Raw genomic sequence first — 25,958 nt, 5'->3', positions numbered from 1 at the left:
AGAGACCAAAAGTCCCTGCTGCTGCGGGGTCCGTGACCTTTTGGCGCCAACCACCCCCAGCCAGCCGCTCCTTAGGTAGGATTTCCTAGTTCCAGTGTCTCCCCCTCGACTGGGGACCACTTGGAACATGCCTGTCACAACGCTGCTGTCCTCTCATATAGGAGCTCAGCGTGTAAGCTCCGCATAAAATGGCCGCCGCCATCACGGAGCGCCTGTCCCCCATGATCCCCACCTAAATGTGGAGCCGGTTTCAGGCTACTCCGGAGCCCAGGCAGCCTCTTAATAGAGGCTGAAAGCGCTGCACAGGGAGGCCAGACAGCGTCTCCCCTGTGCACAGAGAGCTGACAGGACGCGATTCTGTCAGCTCCTGCTGCGCTAGCAGTGTGAGGATTCACTATGAGAATCCTCACACTGTGCCTACCTAGCTAGGGTGAAAGTTAATAAAACAATAAAAATTCCCTAACTACTCTATTTCTTCGGCTGCTCCCGCAGTCCTTTAGAATAGCACCCACTCCAGTGGGCACCTAACACGAACTGAAGAGTCCGGGATGCAGTAGGGGAGGAGCCTACCCTCTAAAGCTTTAGGATAGGTGCCTGGCTCCTTCGGACCCTCCTACATCCCAGTGTTGAGCTGTGTCACCAGGACCATTGAAAGAGAAATGACAGGTAGGAGCCGATTGGTTGGTGGTTTATCACTCTCCATTTTATCACTTTTTAAGGCTTATTGCATCTCTCCCAGGCAGAGATTTAGATTTGGGTAGGTTGTGTCCAAACGGAAATCTAAATTGTATTGTAAAATGAAAGCGGTCTATAGGGCCCCATACATCAGCAATTAATTGTGACAATTTTCAGATATGGAGATGATTGCCACAATTAATTTTAGATGTGTGGGCTCCCCCTTTTGGCAATCCCAATCAAAATCGCCAATCGATTGCTTAATCAGGTTTTTAAACATGTTTAATAATCTGGTATTATCTGCAGATCTTTTTTATATGTGTGGGCATTCCCAATTCGTCTTCTTTATCTATTTACATTATGAACAGCTGAAATGACAATCGATTGAGCAATTTCCAGATATGAAGATGCAATCTTTAGATGGAAAAATCTGCCGATCACAGAAATAAATCTGTAATGTGTGGGCAAGTCAGATAGATTGTAAAATCCATTTATCTGGCCAAAATATCCCAATATCTGAAAATCCATAAATTGTGATTGCTGATGTATGGGGCCTTTAGCATTTGTGGGCAACATGCAAAAGCAGCCAGTATTTAGCCTGCAGAGAAACAATATAAATGTTTTTGCTCCCATTACATAACAACATGATGTGTTCCAGACACAAAGGGGGAAATGTACTAAGATAGCAGTTCTATTTCACGTGCGATTCCTGCTATGAAACAGAATTTAAGAATGACAGAGTAAATGGAGGAAGTGAAAAAGAAAGAAAGGAAGTGAAAAAAAGCCAAAGAGAGAAACACAGACAGAGGGGTGTATTCAATGCTTTCTGCTCGCTGTCACAGCTCGCAGGGTCAGTCTTCAACCGACCCCCTGCACACGCAGTGTCCCCCCTCGCTAGGTTTTTGGAGCGAGGGGGAAACTGCGTATGCAGCCGCTAAAACAGCAAGGCTCATGGCTAAATGTAGCGAGCTCCCTGCATTAGCCGAGAGCCTCGCTGTTTGGGGGAATCCTCGCCATCAGATTTCCCTGTCGAATGGAATAGGGTGTGTGGACCGCACTGGGGTTAAAACAGGTGAGGATCGCTTGTTTTTGGCGATCCCTGATATTTAACCCCCTCGCAAACCCCCCCCCCCCCCTCACACACACAAAACATGCTTAATAGCTTATTACACTGCATTATAATGTAAACACCTATGCAGACCTCGCACATAATTGAGGATCAAAGTGGATATTTATCTGACAACAGTGGTTATAGAAAATCACCCTAATAGATTATATTTTATGCATTAGAAATCTGTGCTACTCACAGTCTCACAGTTAAGACATCTGGTTTCATTGGTTAGGGTTCCCTGGAAGATCTCGTGAACCCAAGTGAGGTCAGGTTTATCTGGTTCCGGCAGTTCTAAGCTCCCATTCTGCAGCTTGCCATTCTGGTTCTCCTGTTTCTTCTCTTCCTGTAGTAGGTCGGCAATAGTGTTGAGCAGGTAATTTAGGAACTCATGGGCATCCTGTTGCATGTAGTTATCAAACAGTTCTGCATGAGCCAAAGAAACAAAACAATAGTTTACAGTGCAATTGTATGGAATGTGCTGATTCAAATTCCTAGTATGAGTCAATATTTACTGAGGTGCAGGGCGCGGATCATTTAGGAGGACAGATTTGGATTTGAGGCCAAATTGTTAGATGTGATGTATTGCTACAGTTATTTGTGTGTTTATTAATGAAACTGCCCATTCAAAACCTTTTAAATTACATTACAGTATGCTTTTTGTTTATTCCCTATAAACATCATTAGTTACTAATTTCCATGTTCTTTATTCGATCCTCTTTCCCATATCAGTTACTCACAAATCACTGCGATGCAAGACAGAAAGCATATGATTCCCAAGCAGAATTACATACATTTCTCCACAAGAGGGTGCTGTTTCTGAAGTATATGAAACCACTCTATTAAAATGCTAATAAATGCTGCTGATCACTGCATGACCAGGATGAGCTGTAACCGGAACTATGAATACTGTAAGTCAGGAAGAGAGTTGGATGTGAAAAGCCGCCACCATACCTATTCACATGCATAAAAGGAGCATTATCGGCTTTTCTATGGTGACGAAAAGAGCTGCTCGATGTTTGACACACACACACACACACACACACACACAGTAACAACAAGTTAGTGCGCAAGAGTCCACCTCACAATATTCCTTTATGGAACTACATGTCCCAGATTCTGTCATAAAAGGAAGCTGTGCTTTATACACTGTAAATTTTGCAATGGTTTCCTCTGTGCCTCGGTTCATAAAGCCATCATCTTCCTTCCTACATCCGCAGCGCACTACGGTCCTATCTCTGCAAATAAAACATTTTCCTCTTCTCGGTGTCTTTTTTCTCAATTGAGATGTAGGGTGAAATTTACTAAGATGTGAAATACCCTTCACAGGTCATGTTGCTATGGGCAACCAATCAGAAGCTACTTCTTATTTATTTACCACCCTCTAGAATATAGTAGACAGGATGTGATTGGTTTCCCATAGCCACATGACCTGTGAAGTGTATTTCACATCTTAGTAAATTTCACCCGTAATTTCTTATGTGTGGTATGATAAGGCCACTTTTTGGACTCAGAATTTATTATGCTATTTACAATATACTTGCGAGTATGGGTAACTGAAATGTATCAGATTTGAGCTGGACTTTTTTGCACAGTCTGATGTTATGTATATGTACTGCACGTTCTTTATAACTCAATAACATTTATTTGGAGGGGAAAAAAACATGTTGGACAAGCTCCATAAATATTCTCATCTATGCTAAAGGGTATGGTATAACATGTCTACATTCTAAATGACATAATGTTGATATTGTAAAGGTTAACAATAATGATATTTTAGCCTAAAGCTGGCCATACACACCTAAAGATTTATTGTCCAATCTGGCTCGTTGGAGCGAAGATCTGGTAACATTTGGGAGGAAATAACACAACCATTTGCACTGAAATGCTGGAAAAGGGATTTAACGGATTTATCCGAATGACCATTTCTGTCTGTTTTCCGGAGTTTGCTAGCAAAATTCAATTGTCATCATTTGCACCCAGATATAACCAGACTTTTGTTCCAGACCGCAAGATTGGTCAATAAATCTTTGGGTGTATGGTCAGTCTAAAGCTGGGTAAACACTGGTAGATAGATCTGCAGATCAAATTGATCTGCAGATCTATCTAAAAGATGGATCGGGCATCGTGTTCTCCATACACGCTGCCCAATCCATCTGGGCTGACATCTCAAATGGGTGGGCATGTTTGCATGCGTTCGCCCACTGAGCTGCCAATCACCAACGGCTCACGGCAAGGTTGTATGGGTGGTCAGTGGATCATACACACTGCCGACGGTGCATCGATGTATTGGCCATTCAATCGAAAAGACAATATATCGGCCAGTGTGTACGCACCTTTACCTTTACTGTAGGCCAACAGTAAATATAACCTTATTTAATGGTAGGTCAATGTCAACTTTGGCAATGCAAACATTTTGAAGTTAACATCCTGACGTCATACCCTGTTAAATAAGTGCTGTAGAAACACTACAAGAGATGCAAGTTGGCAAAGCAGCTAAATGCTTCTGGGTTGGAGAGAGAGCTTTTTATTAATACATAATATTTTTATGTACAGTATTGCCATGCAGTTTCTTTTAATCCTTTGCGTGCCAAAAGGTGGAAGAAATTACCAAGCAAACATTTTTATTCATCACAATGACCTGTAATGTTTACCTTTGTATTAAAAAATCTAATTGTTTTTTACACAACATTTTTTTATATGAAATGTGAGCGACGCTGGCATTTTTAGCATATATTTTTCGCATCTCTCAAAGGGTTACATTCCCCAGTATGGCAATCATATGAAGATCAGAGGGTACAATTCTAACATTGTACTTCACTGAAGTTTTTAAAATGTTACTTTAAGTGGGTTTCCAAACCTCCGGCTCAATTCGGTACAACTCAGTATGACATTTGAATACCTGCCTTCAGTTCACCTTTACTGCACACATGAGAAACCTCCATAAATGTGGCAAGGCATTATTTACTTACCATTTTCTTTCCTCAATCTGGAGATGAACTTTTTGGGAGGTATAACCCCCACTTTCTTCTTTTGCGTGGCAATGCTGTTAAACAGGTCCGCCAGGCATGTGAGCAAGCTTTCCTTCTTCCGTGGCTGGACCTTGTATGCCAGAACTTTTTCCCGAAACGGGCGACAAAAATAAAGTGCTTGTAAAACAGAATTGCAGTAGCAGGTGTTGCCAAACTGGGAAAGACAAGACAGAAAAACTAATTTACAAATTAAATACTATAGAAACCAAATAAAAAAGTAGATTAAAAAAAGTTTCCAAAAATCAAGTGGGGGTGGCCACACTATATATATATATATATATATATATATATTCGCTGAATAAAGGAGGCGGCACTCACGGATTTAAAGTCAATAAAAAACTTGTATTGGGCAAAACATCAAAAAAACGTGTCACAGGGTGTCCGACGTTTCGAGGCGCTGAGCCCCTTTTTCACACCTTGAAAAAGGGGCTCAGCGCCTCGAAACGTCGGACACCCTGTGACACGTTTTTTTGATGTTTTGCCCAATACAAGTTTTTTATTGACTTTAAATCCGTGAGTGCCGCCTCCTTTATTCAGCGAATATCCATTTCTTCTGGAAGGCACCTCGGTCACAAGTGAACAAGTAACCAGAGTGCCGACCGACCTACCATATATATATATATATATATTTACTGTATTTAACTGTTACACATATGTATATAATAGAGGCGGTTATCACTATGTACGTAGCTAGAATATATTCTGGAGATCTATGGCAAACAGCAGCACATATAAGCTTAGAGACATTTTTTTGTGGGTGTCCTTGGACTACAGAAAAAAAAACAAAAAAGGAAATATTCTGTACAAGATACAATACAAGAACTAAACTGAATGTAAAAATAGGAATATATTCAGCATTTTTTTTTCTATATAAAAAAAAGGTTTAAAAACTCATAAGTGCGCATGAGCATTAATGCAGCGTCACTGCTCTGCTACATAAGGGAATCGTGACTAGCAAAACGTATTAGGAACCTAAAATAACCTGAAATGCTTATTCAAAAGCCCTAATTCACTGCTAAAAATATGTAGGACGCAGGATAATGCATCAGGAATGTATTAATATGTAATAAATGACCATAATAAGGGTTGAGAACTGTAGAATATTTCTTGTAATAAATCTCAGCAATGTATTCTGAATCAGTCATTGGGGAATACGCATAGCATGGCAACAGTAATATGCATGGAGCGGAAATGAGATATTGAGGTTATTTTTAGTGTTTTCTATTTATAGTGAGTTGTGCACATTTAAAAGAGTCTTTAGAACAAAATTCAGTTATAGCTCCAAATTTTCTATAACAGGATATGTTCCATTACCGTCCGCAACAAAACAGAGCCAATATTAGGCTAAAATAGTAAAAAAAATACCAGCAAAAACATAAAGGGGAGGGGTGTCTTCTATAAGACAGGATATAACCAGAAAAGCCCCCCATATGTTATGCGACTCTGCTATATCTTGCATATTTGTAGTGTCCGGACCCCTTTTTGGGCCCTGAACCCCCAGGGGGTGCTAGGGGTGCCTCACCCACACAGTATTTTTTCTAGATTGTAAGCCATATGTGTACAAAGGGCCTTATTCTGGTTCACTCTTAAAGACAAATGGCACTTGTTTACTAGCACGGCGCCCACCATTTTAATCTTATGCCATCGCATGCGACCCGATCGCATGCGATGCGATCAGACTTTTAACTGTACAGCCACCCTGATGGGTGATTAATATGTTAAATGCCATTGTTAACGCCACCCCCACTATAAATGCCAACCCGAAGCGTGGCGAGCGCAGCGAGCCCACGAGGGGCGGCCATACGCGTCCTCCGACCTTTTCATACCCCCCACTATCCACGTCAGCGTGGAGTTGATTTTCTATAGTGTGGCGAGCCACCGAGTCTGAAGCGTGGTTAGCCCCACGAGGGGCTGCGGATTACTTCACATGTATTCCGCGTGCGCTCGCCACACTAAAATCAACTCCACGCCGACGTGGACAGTAGGGGTATGAAAAGGTCAGAGGACGTGTACCGCTGCCGCTCGCCACACTTCGAGTTGGCGTTGATAGTGGGGGTGGCGTTAACAATGGGGGTGCATTTAACATAGTAATCACCCATCAGGGTGACTTTACAATTAAAAATCGGGTGTGATTGCATCGTATACCTCAAGTAGTGGTATGCGATGGCATACGATGGGCGCCGTGCTAGGAAACAAGTACCAGACAAATTCCTTCTCAAATGGACAAAACCATGTGCACTGCAGGAGGGGCAGAGAGATTTTGATTTGGGCGAGTTATTTTGTTTCTGTGCAGGGTTTGAAGAAAAACCCCACCCAAATCTAAATCTCTCTGCACATGTTACATCTGCCCCACCTGCAGTGCACCTGGTTTTGTCCATTTGAGAAGGAATTTGCCTCTAAGAGTTTATCAGAATAAGGGCCAAAGTTTGGTAAACATTGGTCCAGTCATTCCAAAGTTATGCTGGATATGTTGCTTCCCTGACCCACTTTGTGTAGTGGCAGGGCCCCCTTTTGGGCCCCCTTGGCAGGGTGCTAGGGGTGTCTTAGCCCCACAGAATTTTTTCCCAGATTATAAATCAGGTGTGTACAAAGTTTGGTGTAAATCTCTCCAAGTAGATTATAATATGTTCCAGTTATGCTGGAACATATTATATTATAATTTACTGAAAAATGCTATTTATAGATACGGATGGTGGTGGCAGCAGCAGCAGGAATATTGACCCACAGATCACTTTTATATTACTAGCCTAGAAGAGATCTTTAAAGATTAACGCTTGACATTCAAATACAGATGGAGCCAGCCTCCCTCTTGCTGGCGAATCGCCATGGCGGAGGTTCTGGCGCTCCGATATTCCTCTCGCGCCGGCGCCCGCCAAGGGGCGTGGGTGCACGCCATGCAATACAATCCGCCACCACTGGGTGGCTAATGCTCCATCAAGCTAGAGTCGGAGAGATATACTGTAATGTGCCAATGGAATCCCGCCATTCGCCGTACGGAGTGCGCTTACAGTATGAGACGCTCGTGCGCGATGAGACGCTCGTAGGAAATGAGACGCCCGTGCCAATGAGTCGCTCGTGAACATCGGAGCAAGCAAAAGGGCTGTGTAGTGTCATGATCCTATACAAACATTTACCTTCACATTCACATAGCCGATGCTGAATATTTTGAACTGTTGGTACTGTGCATAATGTGTATGCAGCTGAAGTCAACCGCCTCCTCCCTTTCCAGGGGTGGAGGGGGTCGACTTGACCTGAAATACAGTACAGTACAGTACATTACAGCGCTAATTCATTAAAGGACCGTATCAGACGCTGCCGCGACTCAGGTTTCGCCAATAGGGCTGCAGATGCCACTGATTATATCAGCACTCTACAATCCGTACACATCACTGTGTTGGGTAGTGTAGTGGATAGCTGCGCGGCTCTTCATGCTGGAGACCCATGTTCGACTACGGTGTCAATTTTTTTTTTCTTTTATTCGAATATTTTGTAGAGTGATATTTAATAAAACTAGACCATGAAATGTAACAGTTTGGTACTTGTTTCCTAGCACGGCCACAATCGGGGGTAATCGTGTACCTTAAGTAAGGTACACGATTACCCCCGATGGACCCGATTTCCTTTGAAATCAGGTCCATTTAGCCGGCTAGGGCACAATATCGGGGGCATCGCGTCGGTCGGGACCATTAACATTGGTCCCGACGCGACCGACGCGATGCCCCCGATATTTCCATAGGCTTCAATGTTAAAAAATATTTTAACATTGAAATCGTGTCGGGAAAGGTAAAATATCGGGGGCATCGCGTCGGTCGGGACCATTAACATTGGTCCCGACGCGATGCCCCCGATTTTTCCATAGGCTTCAATGTTAAAATATTTTTTAACATTGAAATCGTGAGAAAATGTGAAAAATGTGAAATGGGCCAATATGACCCATTTCACATTATACATGTCCCCGTCGTCACCCCACGATAGACGCGAACCCGAAGCGTGGCGAGCGCAGCGAGCCCGCGAGGGGCGGCGGTACGCTTCCTCCGACCTTTTCATGCCCTACTATCCACTAGGGCATGGAGTGAGAATAGAATAGTGTGGCGAGCGCAGCGAGCCACCGAGGCCCGAAGCGTGGCGAGCGCAGCGAGCCCCGCGAGGGGACGCGGATACCTTCACAGTTATACGCGTCCCCTTGCGGGCTTCACAGGTGTCCGTGGCGACGCGGACACCTGTGAAGCCCGCGAAGGGACGCGTTTACTTGTGAAGGTATCCGCTACGCTCGCCACACTATTCTATTCTCACTCCACGCCCTAGTGGATAGTAGGGCATGAAAAGGTCGGAGGACGCGTACCGCCGCCCCTCGCGGGCTCGCCACGCTTCGGGTTGGCGTCTATCGTGGGCTGGGGTTTACGCCGTTAAATTTGGGGGGGTTGGGAATATTTTACATTGAATCCAATGTAAAATCGGGTCCCAGGGACCCAATTTACATTTCATTCAATAAAAAAAAATCGGGTCCAAAATCGGTCGGTCGCCTCGATCGCATCGCATGCGACCAAATCGCATGCGTTGCGATCGACCCGATTTTTCCGACACGACCACCCCGATGTAAATCGGTGTGGCCGTGCTAGGAAACAAGTACCAACAGTTTTAACAAAACTAGACAAAAAAAAACAGTTAATGTTTTACAGGTCTCCTCACAGAATCATACTGCAGGGTAAAGACGGACTGCTTTATTTCTACACTGCAATATAGATCTCACTTTGATGAAAAACCCCACCCAAATCTAACTCTCTCTGCACATGTTATATCTACCCCTCATGCAGTGCACATGGTTTTGTCCATTTGAGAAGGAATTTGCCTCTAAGAGTAAATTAGAATAAGTTTGGTAAACCTTGGTCCAGTCATTCCAAAGTTATGCTGGATATCTTGCTTCCCTGACCCACTTTGTGTATTGGCAGGACCCATTTGTGGGACCCCCTGGTGGGATGCTAGGGTGTATTAGCCCCATAGTATTTTTTTTCCCAGATTATAAATCGTGTGTGTACAAAGTTTGGTGTAAATCTATCCAAGCATTCCAGAGTTATGCGGGAACATATTATGTTATAATTTACTGAAAAATGCTATGTATAGATACGGATGGTGGTGGCAGCAGCAGAAATATTGACCCACAGATCACTTTTATATTACTAGCCTAGAACAGATCTTTAAGGATTTACGCCCGACATTCAAATACTAAAGATAACTTAAAATTCTCAGGGGAAGATACTAGATTTTTAAAACACAAATGTTGACACCAAAGTCTTCAATCATTACCTGGAAAGTTAATAGTGTAGTGTGAGAACTGACTGAGCTGTTACTGTATTACAGAGCTCCTGCTGAAAAGACAACTTTATATACAGTCCAGGGAGATTAGAGTCTTCCTCGAAGCCTCAATGCGTAATAATCTGCTGTGAGTCACCATTTATGTAAGCATCAGAGGAGTTATAGGACACTTCCATCTTTGCACAATTTAAGAAACAACTGGTTATAACAGGAAGCCTTACAAAGAAAGTTGAAGCCAAGGGTATTAAATGGGTTTTGCCAAGCAGTCACTGACCACAAACTGTCCCCATAACTCACTTGACAGCTACTAGTTGGATAGCCTAGGAACTACAGATGTGGCCTCATTGCAGTCCTGCCAAACAGCTCCTGCCGGTGTGTCCAGTCCAGTGAGAATCTTCTAGCATTAGGTTTATTGTTTTGTGAAAAATGCATCTTATGCCGGGTACACACTGGGCAATATATTGGGGAACACACCAGCCGGTATGTACAATGGATATATCTGTGAATGACTGTGGTCACATACATATTGTGTCAGCATTACATTTGCTGCGGGGGCTGTGCTGATTAGCTTGATGTGCCAGACTTGTATATCTGGGTGCAAAGGAGTCTCTGAATTTGTATGGGAAACGCTACAATGTAGGAGCCGCAGCTATTTTCAAGCTGCTCTGCTCAGTATACAAACTCAGTCACACACACACACACACACACACACACACACACACAAATGTGTATCAAATAATCAGCAGAGTTTCCCAGTGTATACTAGCTGCATGGCGGTGTGACTAATACTGCCATTAGTCCACAAATGCCGGGTCGCACACAGGATTAGGGCACGGGTCTATCCCTGCATTTGCGCTAATTTCGGCTCACAGCGACCCAGCTTATTGCGTGTCGCTGACATCATCCAGAGGGTGGGGGGAGCGACGGAGTGTCAGGCCTGCAGGGAAGGAGGCAGCACTAAGGTAACGCTAGGGATGGCCTTTGCCATCGATGGATGGATGACCATTGATGTTTTTGCCTATTGATGGTCATCCATTTTCTCAGGCTGAGTGACCTGTGTGCCAATCAAAACACGGGGGCCAGTCTTCACAGGTGTCAGGGACGGAGCTACGCTCTGTGTTCTGGCCCCTTGTGAGAAAAATTAACTATTCGTTTAAGATGGGAAACCATCTGGTTCTCCTACATCGATGGCAAAACTATTCTACATTGACCATAAACCATCAATGATTTCGACATATCGATGGTCAGTGCCCATCCCTAGGTATCGCTGCTGCCTTCTCCATAAAAGTGAATGGGACCTGGTTACCCATTCACACTGTCCAGCAATCTGGTTCTTACCTGGATAAAAGCCTTCTTTTTACTCAGGTCTTTTCCAAAGGCCCTTTCACACTGCACAGTGACCGGGGTCGGACCCGGGTTATTTGTGCGGTGTGAAAGGTGTATAAGATGCATTGTCAGCAAAAAGATGCCCAACGCTAACAGAATTTCATGGGACCTGGTGGCACATTCACATCAGGCCTCTCATGGTACACTATGTGGCTTATTGAGGATGTATGCGGAAATATCTAACCTAATATGTGGCCAATGTCTTTTGCCTTCTCTTCTTCAGTTCTGGGACAGCTACTTTAGGAAAATAACAGGTGTGCCATTATAGTACTACTAGATAAAGGGAAAGGAGAGGGGGAGGAAGGACGGTACGGATCATCTATAAATCACCTAGTAGAAGAGAACACATGATTGATGGCTTATTACCCGGTGGTAACTGTACAATAAAGCTACAAACATCAACATCGAAATAAAGAACAGTGAAATAAGAAAAGTGTTTTAGTAAAAACTTACATTGACCAAACCAAAATAATGTTCATTTACAGGAAATTGTTCTGGGCCGATCTCTTTTTCCAATGTTGAGGCATTGGTGCCCTATGGAAAACAACAAAAAATACATTTATATTAGGCAAAACACATAAACCATTGTAATAGTGCAAAATACAAGGTTTTTTAAAAAAAAAATCTGTACAACAGAACACACAATGTATTTGTACAGTGGCTCTAAGCTCTTAAGACACACACACACACACACACACACACACACACGGCGCCCCAGCAGAAAGCAGCTCAGTTTACTCATTTGAGCTGCTTTCAGCTCGAAAGCCGCCCGGTGTGTATGGTGCAGCAATGAGTGGTAAGTGCTGATATGGGCTGGCCTGGCCGCTCTCTGCTGGTATTACTATTAGATGAGCGATGGAGTGGACGGCTTTTTATAGCATCCTGTTATGGAAAGTTGTCCACCCCAGGGAAAATCGCTAAAATGGGCAAAATCGCTCAGTGTGTATGCACAGAGAAATTTTCAGCCCAGCGATTTTTTCCACGATCATCTTTATCCATACACGCTGGGCAAATCTCCCAGCTTGTATGGACCTTACCCATTCCCATCTCATCATATTCTACTTGGTCTCCATTACCTTGGCACCACAGAAATGTACCGCTGCCTCACTTCTCATATTTTTAGATTAATCTGCCACCGTTAATCATTAACTTCTTCAAACTCTCCATTCAGTCAGTCTTTGCAAGTCACTTCTTACTGCACTAAGCATTCTTTTTTTTGTCTCTCTGATGCCATCACATCCCCACCCCATCCTCTACCAGTCAGTCCAGATCAAGCTGATCACCCTCGCATATAAAGTCCTTAATTAATCCTCCCTCTCTAGATCTATCTCTAACTTGATTTCTGTGTCTTTCATACATCATACCTTTTGTTCCTCACTGACCACTGCCTTACATCCAATACGGGTTCCTCCTCGCACACCCACCTCCAAAACTTTTGCCACTTTATACCAGTCACCTAAAATATACTTCCTCATCAGCTTCAAACAAATCACTGTTTCCCCCATAGCACGCACTCTCTCGCTGTGCCGCCCCATAGCATGCACTCTCTCGCTGTGCCGCCCCTTAGCACGCACTCTCTCGCTGTGCCGCCCCATAGCACGCACTCTCTCGCTGTGCCGCCCCTTAGCACGCACTCTCTCGCTGTGCCGCCCCTTAGCACGCACTCTCTCGCTGTGCCGCCCCTTAGCACGCACTCTCTCGCTGTGCCTCCCCTTAGCACGCACTCTCTCGCTGTGCCTCCCCTTAGCACGCACTCTCGCTGTGCCTCCCCTTAGCACGCACTCTCGCTGTGCCTCCCCTTAGCACGCACTCTCTCGCTGTGCCTCCCCTTAGCACGCACTCTCTCGCTGTGCCTCCCCTTAGCATGCACTCTCTCGCTGTGCCTCCCCACAGTATGCACTCTCTCGCTGTGCCTCCCCACAGTATGCACTCTCTCGCTGTGCCTCCCCACAGTATGCACTCTCTCGCTGTGGCTCCTCTTAGTATGCACTCTCTCGCTGTGGCTCCCCTTAGTATGCACTCTCTCGCTGTGGCTCCCCTTAGTATGCACTCTCTCACTGTGGCTCCTCCTAGTATGCACTCTCTCACTGTGGCTCCTCCTAGTATGCACTCTCTCGCTGTGGCTCCCCATAGTATGCACTCTCTCGCTGTGCCCCCCCCATAGTATGCACTCTCTCACTGTGCCCCCCATAGTATGCACTCGCTCGCTGTGGCTCCCCTTAGCATATACGCTCTTATGGACAGGCCCCATTCTGGGCAAACTCATCCTGCCTAACCAATCAATTTATTACTGTATGATGTCATATGTTAATGTGTTTGTGTATAGAGCTGCTTGAAATATTGCCATACAAATAAAAGATAACGGTCTGCAGATCCAGAAGGTAATTTACCATGTAAATGGGCAACCTACAGTGTTACATTCCAGCAGCCCACAAAATGAGGCTTTGATGGATGATGTTGAAGATGATGAAAGTGTCAAAGTACTGGTCAAGATTTCTACACCTGAACAGTCCAAGCAGTGGAGAGGTATTTTATCTACCCCTTTCCCTGAATCCACATACATTGCAGGACAGAGATCAAACATCACATTACTGTGACAAACAGATCTCCATCTTCTCTGGCTTTATGGTAGTACAGTATTTCATAGTAGTTCGTACAGACAGCACTAAGCTGGGCACAACAAGCTCTACTAACATTCGTTTCTAAGTATCCAGACCATAGATTGGCGGCTATTGTGAGCTGCCCCATTTCTCCTTACAAATGTCACTAGTAGTTAAAAAATAATTTAAAGAGTGAAAGATTGCACAACTATGTTCAAATGTAAAATTTATACCAAATTCCTGCATTTCACATTTGAAAAACATTGGGCCTATTAAAGACTAGCAAGGCAAAATCAAAAGCACTACAGTACGTTCATGTATTCTTCCCATCTAATTTCAGTGTTCACATCCAGCAGCATAGTTGCTGCACAGTAGGCCTGATTCACTTGCAGTTGGAGCTGCTAACACTACCACATCCTTGGAAGTAGTGATACCGCTGTATTGGTAATGCAGCAGGTGGTATGTAATAGTAGTTGCATTCTGCTGCAGTAGCAATAGATCAGGCGATTATCGAAGTTCTAGGTAGGCAGCCCTATAATCACGCAGCATGGCCACAAAATTTAAGACACAGGCAACATTGCAGCTGCTACTGGACTGCAGACGCACATTGCTGCAATTTTGCTGCTACTTCTACTATAATGACCCATATCCTCTGGGTGACCACTGTTGCAAGATATTACAACACATGCTCAGTGTAACTTAAAATGAAAATAACTGCAGGGGAAAAAAATCAGGTTTGCATACATCTCTGAAACAGGCCTCCTTAAAACTGCTAGCGTCCATAGGATTCTACTCAGACACTTCTATGTGTCTCCAGCAGGGTGGACTCCAGTCCTCGAAAGCTACCAACAGTTAACGTTTTCCATGTCTCCTCACAGAATCACAAGTGAAGTAATTCGCTCCACCTGTGGATCTTTTAAAATGTGTCAGTCAGTAATGAGTGCACCTGTGTACCTGCGAGATGAGCTGGAAAACGTGAACTGTTGGTAGCTCTCAAAGACTGGAGCCAGCTACCCCTGCAATAGTATAACAGAGGTTGTCGGCGACTTCACACTGCTATATATCTGGCTAGTAATAATAATTAGAACCATTTACCATATGTTAAAGGGATGCCACAGTAAAGACAAATAGCAACTACTTGGTAACTATTAAATGATGCCCAATACAACATTATTCCCTTGTTGAAGGAAAGTGTTTCCCTGGGAAATAACAATAGCTGTAGAGAATTAAAAGCCCAAATATAAAATAGAATTGATCTGAGAATACAGAGACCTAATAAGCCTTAATAACTAGGGTATAATGAGAAATGTCATAGGTTGTTCATATAGATACAAATGAATTAGCAGTGGGTGAGATTCCCTTGCTCTTCGACTTAAAGGTGCGTACACATGTACAGATTTTCTGTCTGATCTATCTGGTGGGAACAAAAACCTGGAAATGTATGGGAGCAACTGACCATCAAAAATTTCCACCCAAATGCAGGAAAACTGGTTAAAAAAAAAATATGTTTTGATAAATTTGTTATATCAGAACGATTAAACAATTTGTCTGAATGATCACTGTCTGTTTTCAAGCGTTTGGGAACAAATTTTTGATTGTCATATGCTCCCATACATTTCCAGGTTTTTGTTCCCACCAGATAGATCAGACAGAAAATCTGTACATGTGTATGCACCTAAGATTGCTATACAATCTTTGCTATCTCTGTACTTTTTACATACAATTTGCATTAGATTTGCACTATAGTCATTGCTGCCCTGTCTATCTGGGTGTCGATTTGTGCTGTCATGTGAGCGCGCATCGGGATCACAAGGTAAAAAACCTGTGCGATCTGCATACGACTATATAGTCAAAATCTCATGTCAAATCTCACCGTGTGTACACAGCATTAGAGGCAGACAAGGAGCATAGAAATTTAAACCTCAAAAATATACAGACCTTTCATATTTATTAAATAAAAAACATATATAAACTCACTGTACAAATAATAAACATAAATTATACAGAATGAAAACACGCCACACACATACTGTATATATTGTCGCCAGAAAATATTGCACTCACTTCTTACCAATGCAGTTGTAACAATGTACACAAATATATCAGCGACTGCTCACTGTAACATAAGTAGGATCTTGTTACATTAACTCTGACCTTTGCCAGATTCCTGTTAGAATGACTAAAGGGCCCCACATACAGCACGATATTCAGGCATTTTCTGAGCGATTCTAACAAATCGCTCAGAAAATGCCTGAAAATGCATGTAAATCGCTGTGTATATAGCCCACACAGCGATTTACATGCGCGCACCCGCCGTTCTGAATCTGTCATAGATTCAGAACGGACGGGCTGTTCAATTCAGAGCAGTCGCTCAGAAAGCTCCTGCTCATCTCCCGCATGTGTGGCTGCGGGCAGATGAGCAGGGCAAGCGACTGCAGACACGGCAGAACCCGCCGCCACCCCTAACCCCCCTCCCCCACCAGCAGTAGCACCCATCACCACCCCCACCTCACCTCTCGGCGGCAGCGGGGCGGCAGCATTGGGAGGATATGTTAAAAAAAAATTCAAATTTCAAAATGGCCGCGGCCAATCAATCACGGCTCGCCGCGTCATTGCCCCGCCCCCTCGAGCTGGCTATATTAGCCAGCTCGAGACAGGGTAGGGGCAGTCAGTCCGACGGCTGAGGAGGAGAGAAGAGCTCCCGAAGTCCTGGGAGGCGCGGCCAATGCAAAAGAGTTTAAAAGGCCGCCACCCCCAGGTGAAGAACACAGATGAAGAGGCAGAAGCCCTGGGAGGCGGTGGCCATGCAAAAGAGCTTAGGGGGCCGCTGCCCCCAGGTGAAGACACCGCAGAAGCCCTGGGGGGGGGGGGGGGGGGCAGGAGCCCCCCTGGGTGAAGACCAGATGCAGTTAATAAAATACTAAAACATCTGTGTTTGTGTTTTATTTTAATATTTCCTTTACAGGGGGGCTATAGGTACCGACTGGCCTTTAATGTCCCGCATGCTGGTACCTGTGGTTCTCCCAAGTGCCAGCATGTGGGGCAGGCTTGCTGGGACCTGTAGTCCTACTGTAAAAGACAATATTACTGTTCAGCTATCAACCCTGCACCCACCGCCCAGGGGTGCAGGGGATAGCCCCGGGCTGCAGCCCAGGCCTGGGGTGCCCTGGAGAGGGGGGACCCCCTTATTTGGGGGGTCCCCACCTCCCCAAAAACTCCCGTCCTGGGCTGACTAGTTAGGGTGGGTAATGCTTTGGCCACGGGACACCATCAAGCGTGTCCCCTGGCTATGGCATTACACCCCCTGCTAGTGGAGCCTGGTGATGGTCTCCAAAATATGGGGGACCCCTATTCATTTTGTCCCCCGTATTTTGGAAACCAGGGCCAGCTCAAGAGCCTGGTGCTGGTCCCCAAGATCTGGGGGACCCCACGCACTTTGTCCTCTGGATTTTGGGAACCAGGACCACTCAAAAAGCCCGGGGCTGGTCATGCCATTTTTTTATTTTACAAAATTATTGTCTATGACAGGACGAGACGCTAGACCCCGGACTTGGTAAGTATTTTTTTTATGTCCGTACCCACTGTACCACCAACGTTTAAAAGTTGACATATGGGGGGGGGGGGGGCGGTTCTGGGGGAACCACTAGCCACCATGATTACATTTTTTTTTTTGGGGGGGGGGGGGGGGGGGGGGCCACTAGCCACCACCAATGATTAACTTTTTTTTTTGGGGGGGGGGGCAATATTAGGGGGAGGTGAAAGAATACTTATTAAAGAAGACATTAGTTATGTGCTAGATGTGTTTAGTAATAATAAAACATTTTGTGATGAAGTGCAGTGTTTTACTTCACTTTCTGTGACAGATTTGAAATCTCACGTGCTGAATCTCCCAATTTGAATCTCTGACACAAATCTCTCTGTATGTGGCTCATTGTCTGAAATGAGCCACAAGAGTGAAATCTCTTGTGCTGAATCTCCCGTTATGTATCTCTGGCACACATCTCTGCGTATGTAGGGCCCTTAACTTCCTTAAAAAAATAAAACACATGTACAATTTCCAATCTATTGTACAAGAGAACAGCTAAACACTACACCAGGCCATTACGTGTATGCAGTGCCCAAGTCATACTTGCCTACGCTCCCATAATGGCCGCAAGGCTCCTGAAAATTGCATCCGCCTCCCTGTCTCACGGAAAGGTTGGCAAGTACCCCGCAATTTTACCCCGGACCTCCTGCCCGCTGTTCCACATTTCCCTGGAGAAGGGAGTTTGAAGCTGCCATTTGAGGCAGTTTGGGGAGGAAGCCGGGCTAAAATCAGTCTCCTCTCCAAGCGACACTAAAGTAGGCAAGTATCGCCCAAGTAGAATTCCATAGAGAAAATAATAGATAAATCATGTTCTCGAGAGACTAGAATTCCCTGAGGAATATTTATTATAATCATTATTGTTATTGTTCTCCTTTATTCATATGGTGCCACAAGGGTTCCACAGTAGGGCGGCTAGTGTGGTAAAGTTGTGACTTGACCTGAATAAGAAACGTGCAAAAGCTTTATTATCTGAGTAAACATTTTCTGTTCTGGCAAGAGGCCTGAAGTTTAATTTTTTTGGTGAAAATGACAAAAACTGTGAAGATGCTCCGATCTAGTTAAAATTATGTCATGATGTCTTAGAGTGGTTGAACAACTACAGTTAGCGATACTATAATTATTATCACGCTGCAAATCCCTGTGCAGAAGCTGTGTGATCAAAGCACTTGCCAATAGACAGAAAGGAATACAATAATGTCAATATAGTTATAAATCTAACTGCAGAATATCCATGTGCTATAGTAATAAATATATATATACGTAACAGGGTGAGAAGATAAAAGCTGTCCCTATGCTAGGAGATATGCATGCAATTTGGACACTTTTTATGGGACTGCAGTGACCAATCACATAAAAAGTGGGCAAATTGCATGCATTTAACAGCAGGTCCAATGCGATGCGCGGCCCCGTGCGCATCACTCCGAGGCCTGCAAGTCGTACCAGCTGCAGAAGTGATCCGCTGGATTGCATTTGAACCAGGCAGGCTTGGCTGGGATCGCACAGGCTGGATTAAAAAGTAATGCGGACACTTTTTTTTTATTTTTATACATGATAACTCAGTTTATCCCCTACGTAATGCACTGCTCACTTTTCAACATAGTCCCCATCCTTATCCACGCATGTGCGCCAAAGCTTGACGAGCTGGACAAACCCATCGGAGAAGAAAGCTGGTGTTTGATGTCGACACCAGGATCAAATGGCAGCTTTCACCTCGTCGTCAGAGTTGAAGTGTGACCCTGAAGGTGGTCTTTCATCTGTGGGAAGAGGTGAAAGTTGCAGGGCGCAAGGACGGGTCTGTACAATGGGTGTGGCAGAACCTCCTTGAACTGCAGGTGCTGCAACCCTAAGGTGATCTTTCATCTTTGGGAAGAGGGTTACAGCACCTGCAGTTCAAGGAGGTTCTGCCACACTGTCGTACAGCCTTGACCTTGCACCCTGCGACTTTCACCTCTTCCCAGTAATGACAGAGCACAATAAAGGCCAACACTCCAACTCTGACGACGAGGTGAAAGCTGCCGTTTGATCCTGGTGTCGAGAACAACCACCAGCTTTCTTCTCCGATGGGTTTGCCTGACTCGTCAAGGCTTGGTGCACATGCGTAGAAAGGGATGGAGACTACGTTGAAAAGTGAATAGTGCATTACATAGAGGATAAACTGAGCTATCATGTACAACAAAAATAGTGTTTAAATGTGTTCACAAATAAAAAACTGCCATGGATGCATTACTTTTCAGTCCAGCCTCGTATGTAGCCTGCAAAAGGACCACATATGCTATACTACGCGATCCTAGCGGGCGGCTCAAAAGGAAACATTGCCAGGTAAGCATGCGCAAAGCAACCCAACAATACTAATCCAAATACAAAGCCAGTAGCACCAGGTCCGTAGAAGGCATCTGATGCAGGCAGCCAACAACCACCTGTTTCCTGATTGCAAATATAAAGCTATTTTCTGCCCATTTTTCACGTGGTTCCTGGAATTATTATTATCGTTTATTTATATGGCGCCACAAGGGTTCCGCAGCGCCTGACAATACAAAGATGATCAAAAGAAAATAGTGATTTACCGTACAAATGCAAATTAGTACAAGTACAGTACATGGTAAAAAAAAAAGACAGTTGTAGCAGCGAACACTGATGCAATTAGAACAGTGGCAGAGATATATTCTTAGAAAAGCACATGAGGAGAGAGGGCCCTGCTCGTTAGAGCTTAGACACTATCAACTTGGTTACATTCTAATATAACTCATTCTAATATTAATGGTGACTAGTATGCCATCTATATTATTCTAATTAAAGTCTCTGGCAGCATTTTAAGACCTCCCACAGGTACTGTAATATGCATGGTACATGTAGAAGTAATGTCTTGTTGGTTGTGACACCAAGCAGATGTACAGCAGGGAGCTCTACAGACATCACATACTAAAGCTGTTCCATGGAAGGGTTTTTCCACATTAATAAGCTGATCTTGAACAGCTCTTGTAGTAAATGGAAAAGGTTCTCGTGAGTGCGAAATTATCAGAGACTTTACTCATCTAGGCCTACTGACATTGCATGACTTTACAGAAAGAGGTCTGCGGAAGCTAGATGGCGGAATCTTAGAGATAGAAATATTCTAACCATAGACAGGTATATTACTAAGATTAGTTACATTATCCTGGGATAGATATTTTAGGATACGGTCACTAGGTCTACAAGCATTGGGTCAACAAGCATTAAGGTCGACATGACTGAATGTCGACAGGGTCATTCGGTCAAGCAAAGCATTAGGTCAAAATGGGGAAGATCGACAGTCAAAAGGTTGACATGGGGTTTTTCACATTTTTTGGAGTCAACATGTGCCAAAATAGTGTGCCCGAGACATGAGAAGGGATGCGGTGCAAAGTTTCAGTGTCCATGTCGACTGTGTCAAAATTCGGGAAAAAGAAAGGTGAAAAACCCCATGTCGACCAAATGCTTGTGTCGACCTTAATGCATGTCGACCTTAATGCTGTCTACCCAATGATCCATACCCTTTTAGACCAACACCATATATTACAGTCACACGCAGCATCTAACCAGTCTAGCTCTAGTGGTCATCAAACCACTGTAACACCAACATTATCACGTGACCCATAAGGCACAAGAACTAACACCATACTGCGCGTCTGATCGGCAGCCTTGCAAATATCAAGCGGTCTGAATACAGCAACAATTGTGAACAAAGTATATTAAATATGGGGGAGGGGGGTTTACAAGCAGAAAGCAACATTCTGTGGTATAGGGCTGATGCCGTCTGTCTAATGGGCCCTACACACATGCCGATGTGTGTAGAGCGACCTAGCTATGCTAGGTCGGGCTGTGCTGTGCCGCTATCACCTAGCACACAGAGCTGACAGCCCACACACAGAGCGAGCTGTCAGCTCTGTGTGCTAAGCGAGCAGACAGCGCCAGTGTTCTCCGGTGGGAGAACACTGCCGATGCCGAGATTGATGGACACTGTCCATCAATCTCGGCCAGCGATAAAGACGCGTGGGGACGCGCACGGATGCCGATACAGCCCCCACACATACACCGATGTGAGGGCATTTGCTAAGCGACTTTGCCAAACTAAGCAAAATCGCTTAGAAAATGCCTTAATATCGGCATGTGTGTAGGCCGTATAACCTGTACTTCAGGCATTAAGGAGGCACCAGAAAATGTGTTCCATGATGACAAATACAATTGTATGACAAAGGAAAAAAGACCTCTAAACAATGATCATATTCAAGAAAAGTGTACGTAGCTGGAATTGTTCTCTAAACAAAAGAAGTCACTTGTCATAAAAAAGTCACACTTGTCAAAACAGAGCAAATATGTAACGTTCTTAACATACACCATGGAAATAAACTGCCAGTACACACAGTTCGATTGTGACAAATTTTCTATTTGATTTTGCTTATATAGTGTAAATCGAAAGGGTTTCAGAAGCATTCGGTCCCAATACGTGGCCCTGCGGAATCGAAACTGAATAGAAAATAGATGTCAGGCAAGACTATATAGAACAGTTCTGTCCTATATAGTCTGACCCGAATGTGCACATCCAGTCCTGACCGAATCGTGATTGAATAGAAAATGAATTGCACTGTGTGTACACCCCTGTAACATTTATACCAATATACACCACACAACAAACTGTCTATACTGTACAACATGTTACCAGAACATAAAAGCAAAACCCAAAAAAATGAATATGTTTAAAAGAACACAAATGCATGATTTTCCCAGTTTAGGATTTCAAACCCCCCTAAGAATATTCATGTTGCAAGCTATTTATACTCACAGAGATACAGTAAGTCCAGATTTATTGGGGGGGATTTAATTAATCAGAATGGACACACAGTGCTTCCGGAACATTCGCTTGAAGGCACTTTGCAACCAGTATCGTTACTGTGGGCCTGATTCAGAGTTTATTATTTATTTATTAACAGTTACACTACCGTTCAAAAGTTTGGGGTCTTCGATATTTTGTTATTTTTTAAAGAAAAGCCCCATTTTTTTCAATGAAGATAACATTAAATGGTACTTGTTTCCTAGCACGGCGCCAGCGATAAAAATCGCGCCCATTGCATCGCATGCAACCAAATCGTATGCGATGAACGCGATTTTTACACTGGAATCAATGTAAAAGGGTCCATGAGACCCGATTTTACATTGGACACAATGTTAAATGGCCCCCAGACCCCAATTTTTATTGTTTGCCAACCCTGATGGGTCAAATGCCCCCCACCCCATGATCAACGCCAACCCGAAGCGCGTCCTCCGACCTCTCCATACCCCCACTATCCACGTTGGCGTGGAGTTGATTTTATATAGTGTGGCGAGCGCAGCGAGCCATCGAGCCCGAAGCGTGGCGAGCAAAGCGCGTCCCGCGAGGGGACGCGCATTACTTCACAGGTATTACACGTCCCCTCGCGGGGCTCGCTGCGCTCCCCAAGCTTCGGGCTCGGTGGCTCGCCACACTATATAGAGTCAACTCCACGCCGACGTGGATAGTGGGGTATGAAAAGGTCGGAGGACTCGTACCGCCGCCCCTCGCGGGCTCGGTGCGCTCGCCACGCTTCGGGTTAACGTTCATCGTGGGGTGGCGTTAACAATGGGGGGGGGGGCATTTCTCATGTAAAATACCCATAAAGGTGGGTATACAATGAAAAATTGGGTCCATTGACCCATTTAACATTGTTCGCCATGTAAAATCGCGTCCATCGCATCGGTCACATCGCATGCCTTAACATAAGGCATGCGATGGACGCGATTTTTTAATTGTCGGGGAAAAGGCTAAAAATAGCCCTGAAATCCCGTCGGTCGCGTCCATCGCATACCTTAACTTAAGGTATGCGATGACCTACGACGGGCGCCGTGCTAGGAAACAAGTACCCATTAAATTAATCAGAAATACATTCTATATATTGTTAATGTGGCATATGAATATGAGCTAAAATCACCTCATAATGCAGTGCCTCCTCCACCCCGATGTCTGACCAACTTCCTAAGCTTTCTAACATCTGAACTATATAGGAGGAGGGGGAAGGTTAGCGTGTGGGGGGGACAGGCACATTTGGAAGAAGGGGGGGGGGGTGCATGTAGCCTGGCAGTGAGGGCCAAATGTGATGCACTGGAAGAGGTGGGGGTGAAGTAGGAGAGGCAGCTCCTCCAGTTCCAGTTCCAGTGCACACCCCCCCCCCCCCCCCCCCCCCCCCAAGCCAGCTACCTGCTTCTTGGTTCAGGAGCTGACCTGTGAGCATTGCAAAGGGTGTGTGCAGCCAGCACCCAACCGAATACCTGCTGTAATGCATCGCTGATTGTACTGGAGGAGCTCTGAATCTGACAGTCTCCTTCCCTCCAACGTCCCCACGCACAGTGCTGAGTGCAGCATTACAGGGATATGCTCCTCATGTGCAGGAGGCTGGGATCCCGCTGGACCTGGTACACAATCTCAGGGTTCGCTCAGCAATTGAAGAAGTCAGCCGCAGCGCCCTCTAGTGTGGTGCCATACACAGCCTGCCGTGTCTGTATCCTGCCTCCTCCCACCTCCTTTATTAAGAGGAAGGGCTGCCGGACCTAACTCAGTGAGCGGTACTGCAGAATTAATTGAAAAAATAAGGAAAAGAAAACCCAAAAGGTTGCAGGGGATTGACTGCTGGATCCTCGGGCGCCCGCAGCCCCCATAGCAGTTTAATCTCCTTCACCCACTGTAAAGACGCCACTGATTATTTCAAACCACACACAAAGGGCCACAACGTTTTTCCATATGAAACAATTTGCTGAAATGAGTCCTAAGTGACTGTGTGTAGCTGGTGTTCCTAGGGGTAAATGTAAGAAGAAGTGATAAAAGTGGAGAAATCACCCACGGCAACCCATCAGCACTGAAATAACATTTATCATTTGCATACTATAAAAGTATACAAAGCCACAGAATAGTTTCCATAGGCAACGTCTCCACTCTCATCACTGCTTCATACATTTACCCCAGTGTCCACAGGTTTATGATCTACACAAATGATGTGTACAGAAGGTATGGATAGAGGACCATCCGGCTACCTTGTTCTGCATCAGAGACACTAGGGTACGGTTACGAAGATGCGAGTTCTATTAAAGATAGGATGTTGCCAAGAGCAACCAGATTCTACTTATTTATTTATCACCTTCTAGAAAATAATAGATACAATACAATTGGCAGCTACAGTATGGGAAACATCCCATCTTCAATAGAACTCCTATCTTACTAAATTTACCCCTTCTAATCAATTAACTAATGCCAAATTAGTTTCCAAAGAATACTCAATTTTGGTACTTGGACTTTGACTGTGGATGAGGCAAGAACTTTCCCTCTAAAAAACATAAAATGCCGGAGCTGTGGAATTGCATCATTAGTTGACACCATCCCAAAAACGTTTCAAACTCAATAAAAAAAACTTTTAAAACCGTTCCTCTTCCATGCTTGCAAGAGTGTATTGATTGCAGACACCAACCCCATCCCAAAGCACATCCCGCTTAACTCTCTGCCATGAGGCCTACACCGGTATTCAATCACAGCCACAAATTCAAGGCATTTTCCCAATTTGGACATTGTTTCAAAATTTAGAATAGACCTTAAATAAGAGAAATGCTTTGGGTATTACAGATAAACTTTTTCTAGGCTGCATTAGGTGACATTAATTAAGCTGTTCGTAATGAACGCGTTGCTATTAAACCATTACCTTGGGCAGTCGGCCTTCAATGCCACATTCTTGCCTGGCATCATCAAAGCAAATTATCACTGGATCAGCCTTAATATTGATTTGTTTCACATTGCAACTGTAGTTCTCAGGGCAGAACAATGCAGCCAGCAAAGCAAGAACAGGGAACAAGCAGGTTCACAAATAGGAAACAAACGGTGATTTGTAGCCAATAATCCCACACCCCTTGTTACCCATCATGCAATTCAGTCAAACAAGGCATCAGATGCAGACACAATAGATATAGTTTATAGGTGCACTTCTTTGGTCTGAGGGCAATACATGATGTGCAGGCAGGTATTTTTGTACTACATCGCATTGTGTCTAGTTCCAATCCGTGTAGGGAATCGCATGTGATGTGTACTTTAACATTTTATAAAGTGCTAATGTCTGTTCCACCCTTAACAAGGGTATGGATCATAGGATAGACAAGAACTAGGTCGACAAGCATTAGGTCAACACCACTAGGTCAGCAGGGTCATTAGGTCGACACAAGCAAAAGGTCGACAGTCAAAAGTTTTTTCG

General features: G+C 44.5%; 1 protein-coding gene across 1 annotated transcript in view; it reads right to left on the bottom strand.

The window, feature by feature from the left end:
* The window catches only part of LOC146035678 (ubiquitin carboxyl-terminal hydrolase 12-like), a 62,336-nt gene that overhangs the window by 17,401 nt on the left and 18,977 nt on the right, over positions 1 to 25,958 (bottom strand). The window contains exons 2-4 of the mRNA XM_083159266.1: positions 11,968 to 12,048; positions 4,756 to 4,969; positions 1,983 to 2,209 (exon numbers count right to left, since the gene is read on the bottom strand). Coding sequence (XP_083015392.1) covers positions 1,983 to 2,209; positions 4,756 to 4,969; positions 11,968 to 12,048 — 522 coding nt within the window. The remainder of the gene's footprint in view (positions 1 to 1,982; positions 2,210 to 4,755; positions 4,970 to 11,967; positions 12,049 to 25,958) is intronic.

The sequence above is a fragment of the Crinia signifera genome, chromosome 9 (genome assembly GCF_055691185.1).
Source record: "Crinia signifera chromosome 9, ASM5569118v1, whole genome shotgun sequence".
NCBI lineage: Eukaryota > Metazoa > Chordata > Amphibia > Anura > Myobatrachidae > Crinia > Crinia signifera.
This window is presented reverse-complemented; position numbering and strand designations above follow the sequence as displayed.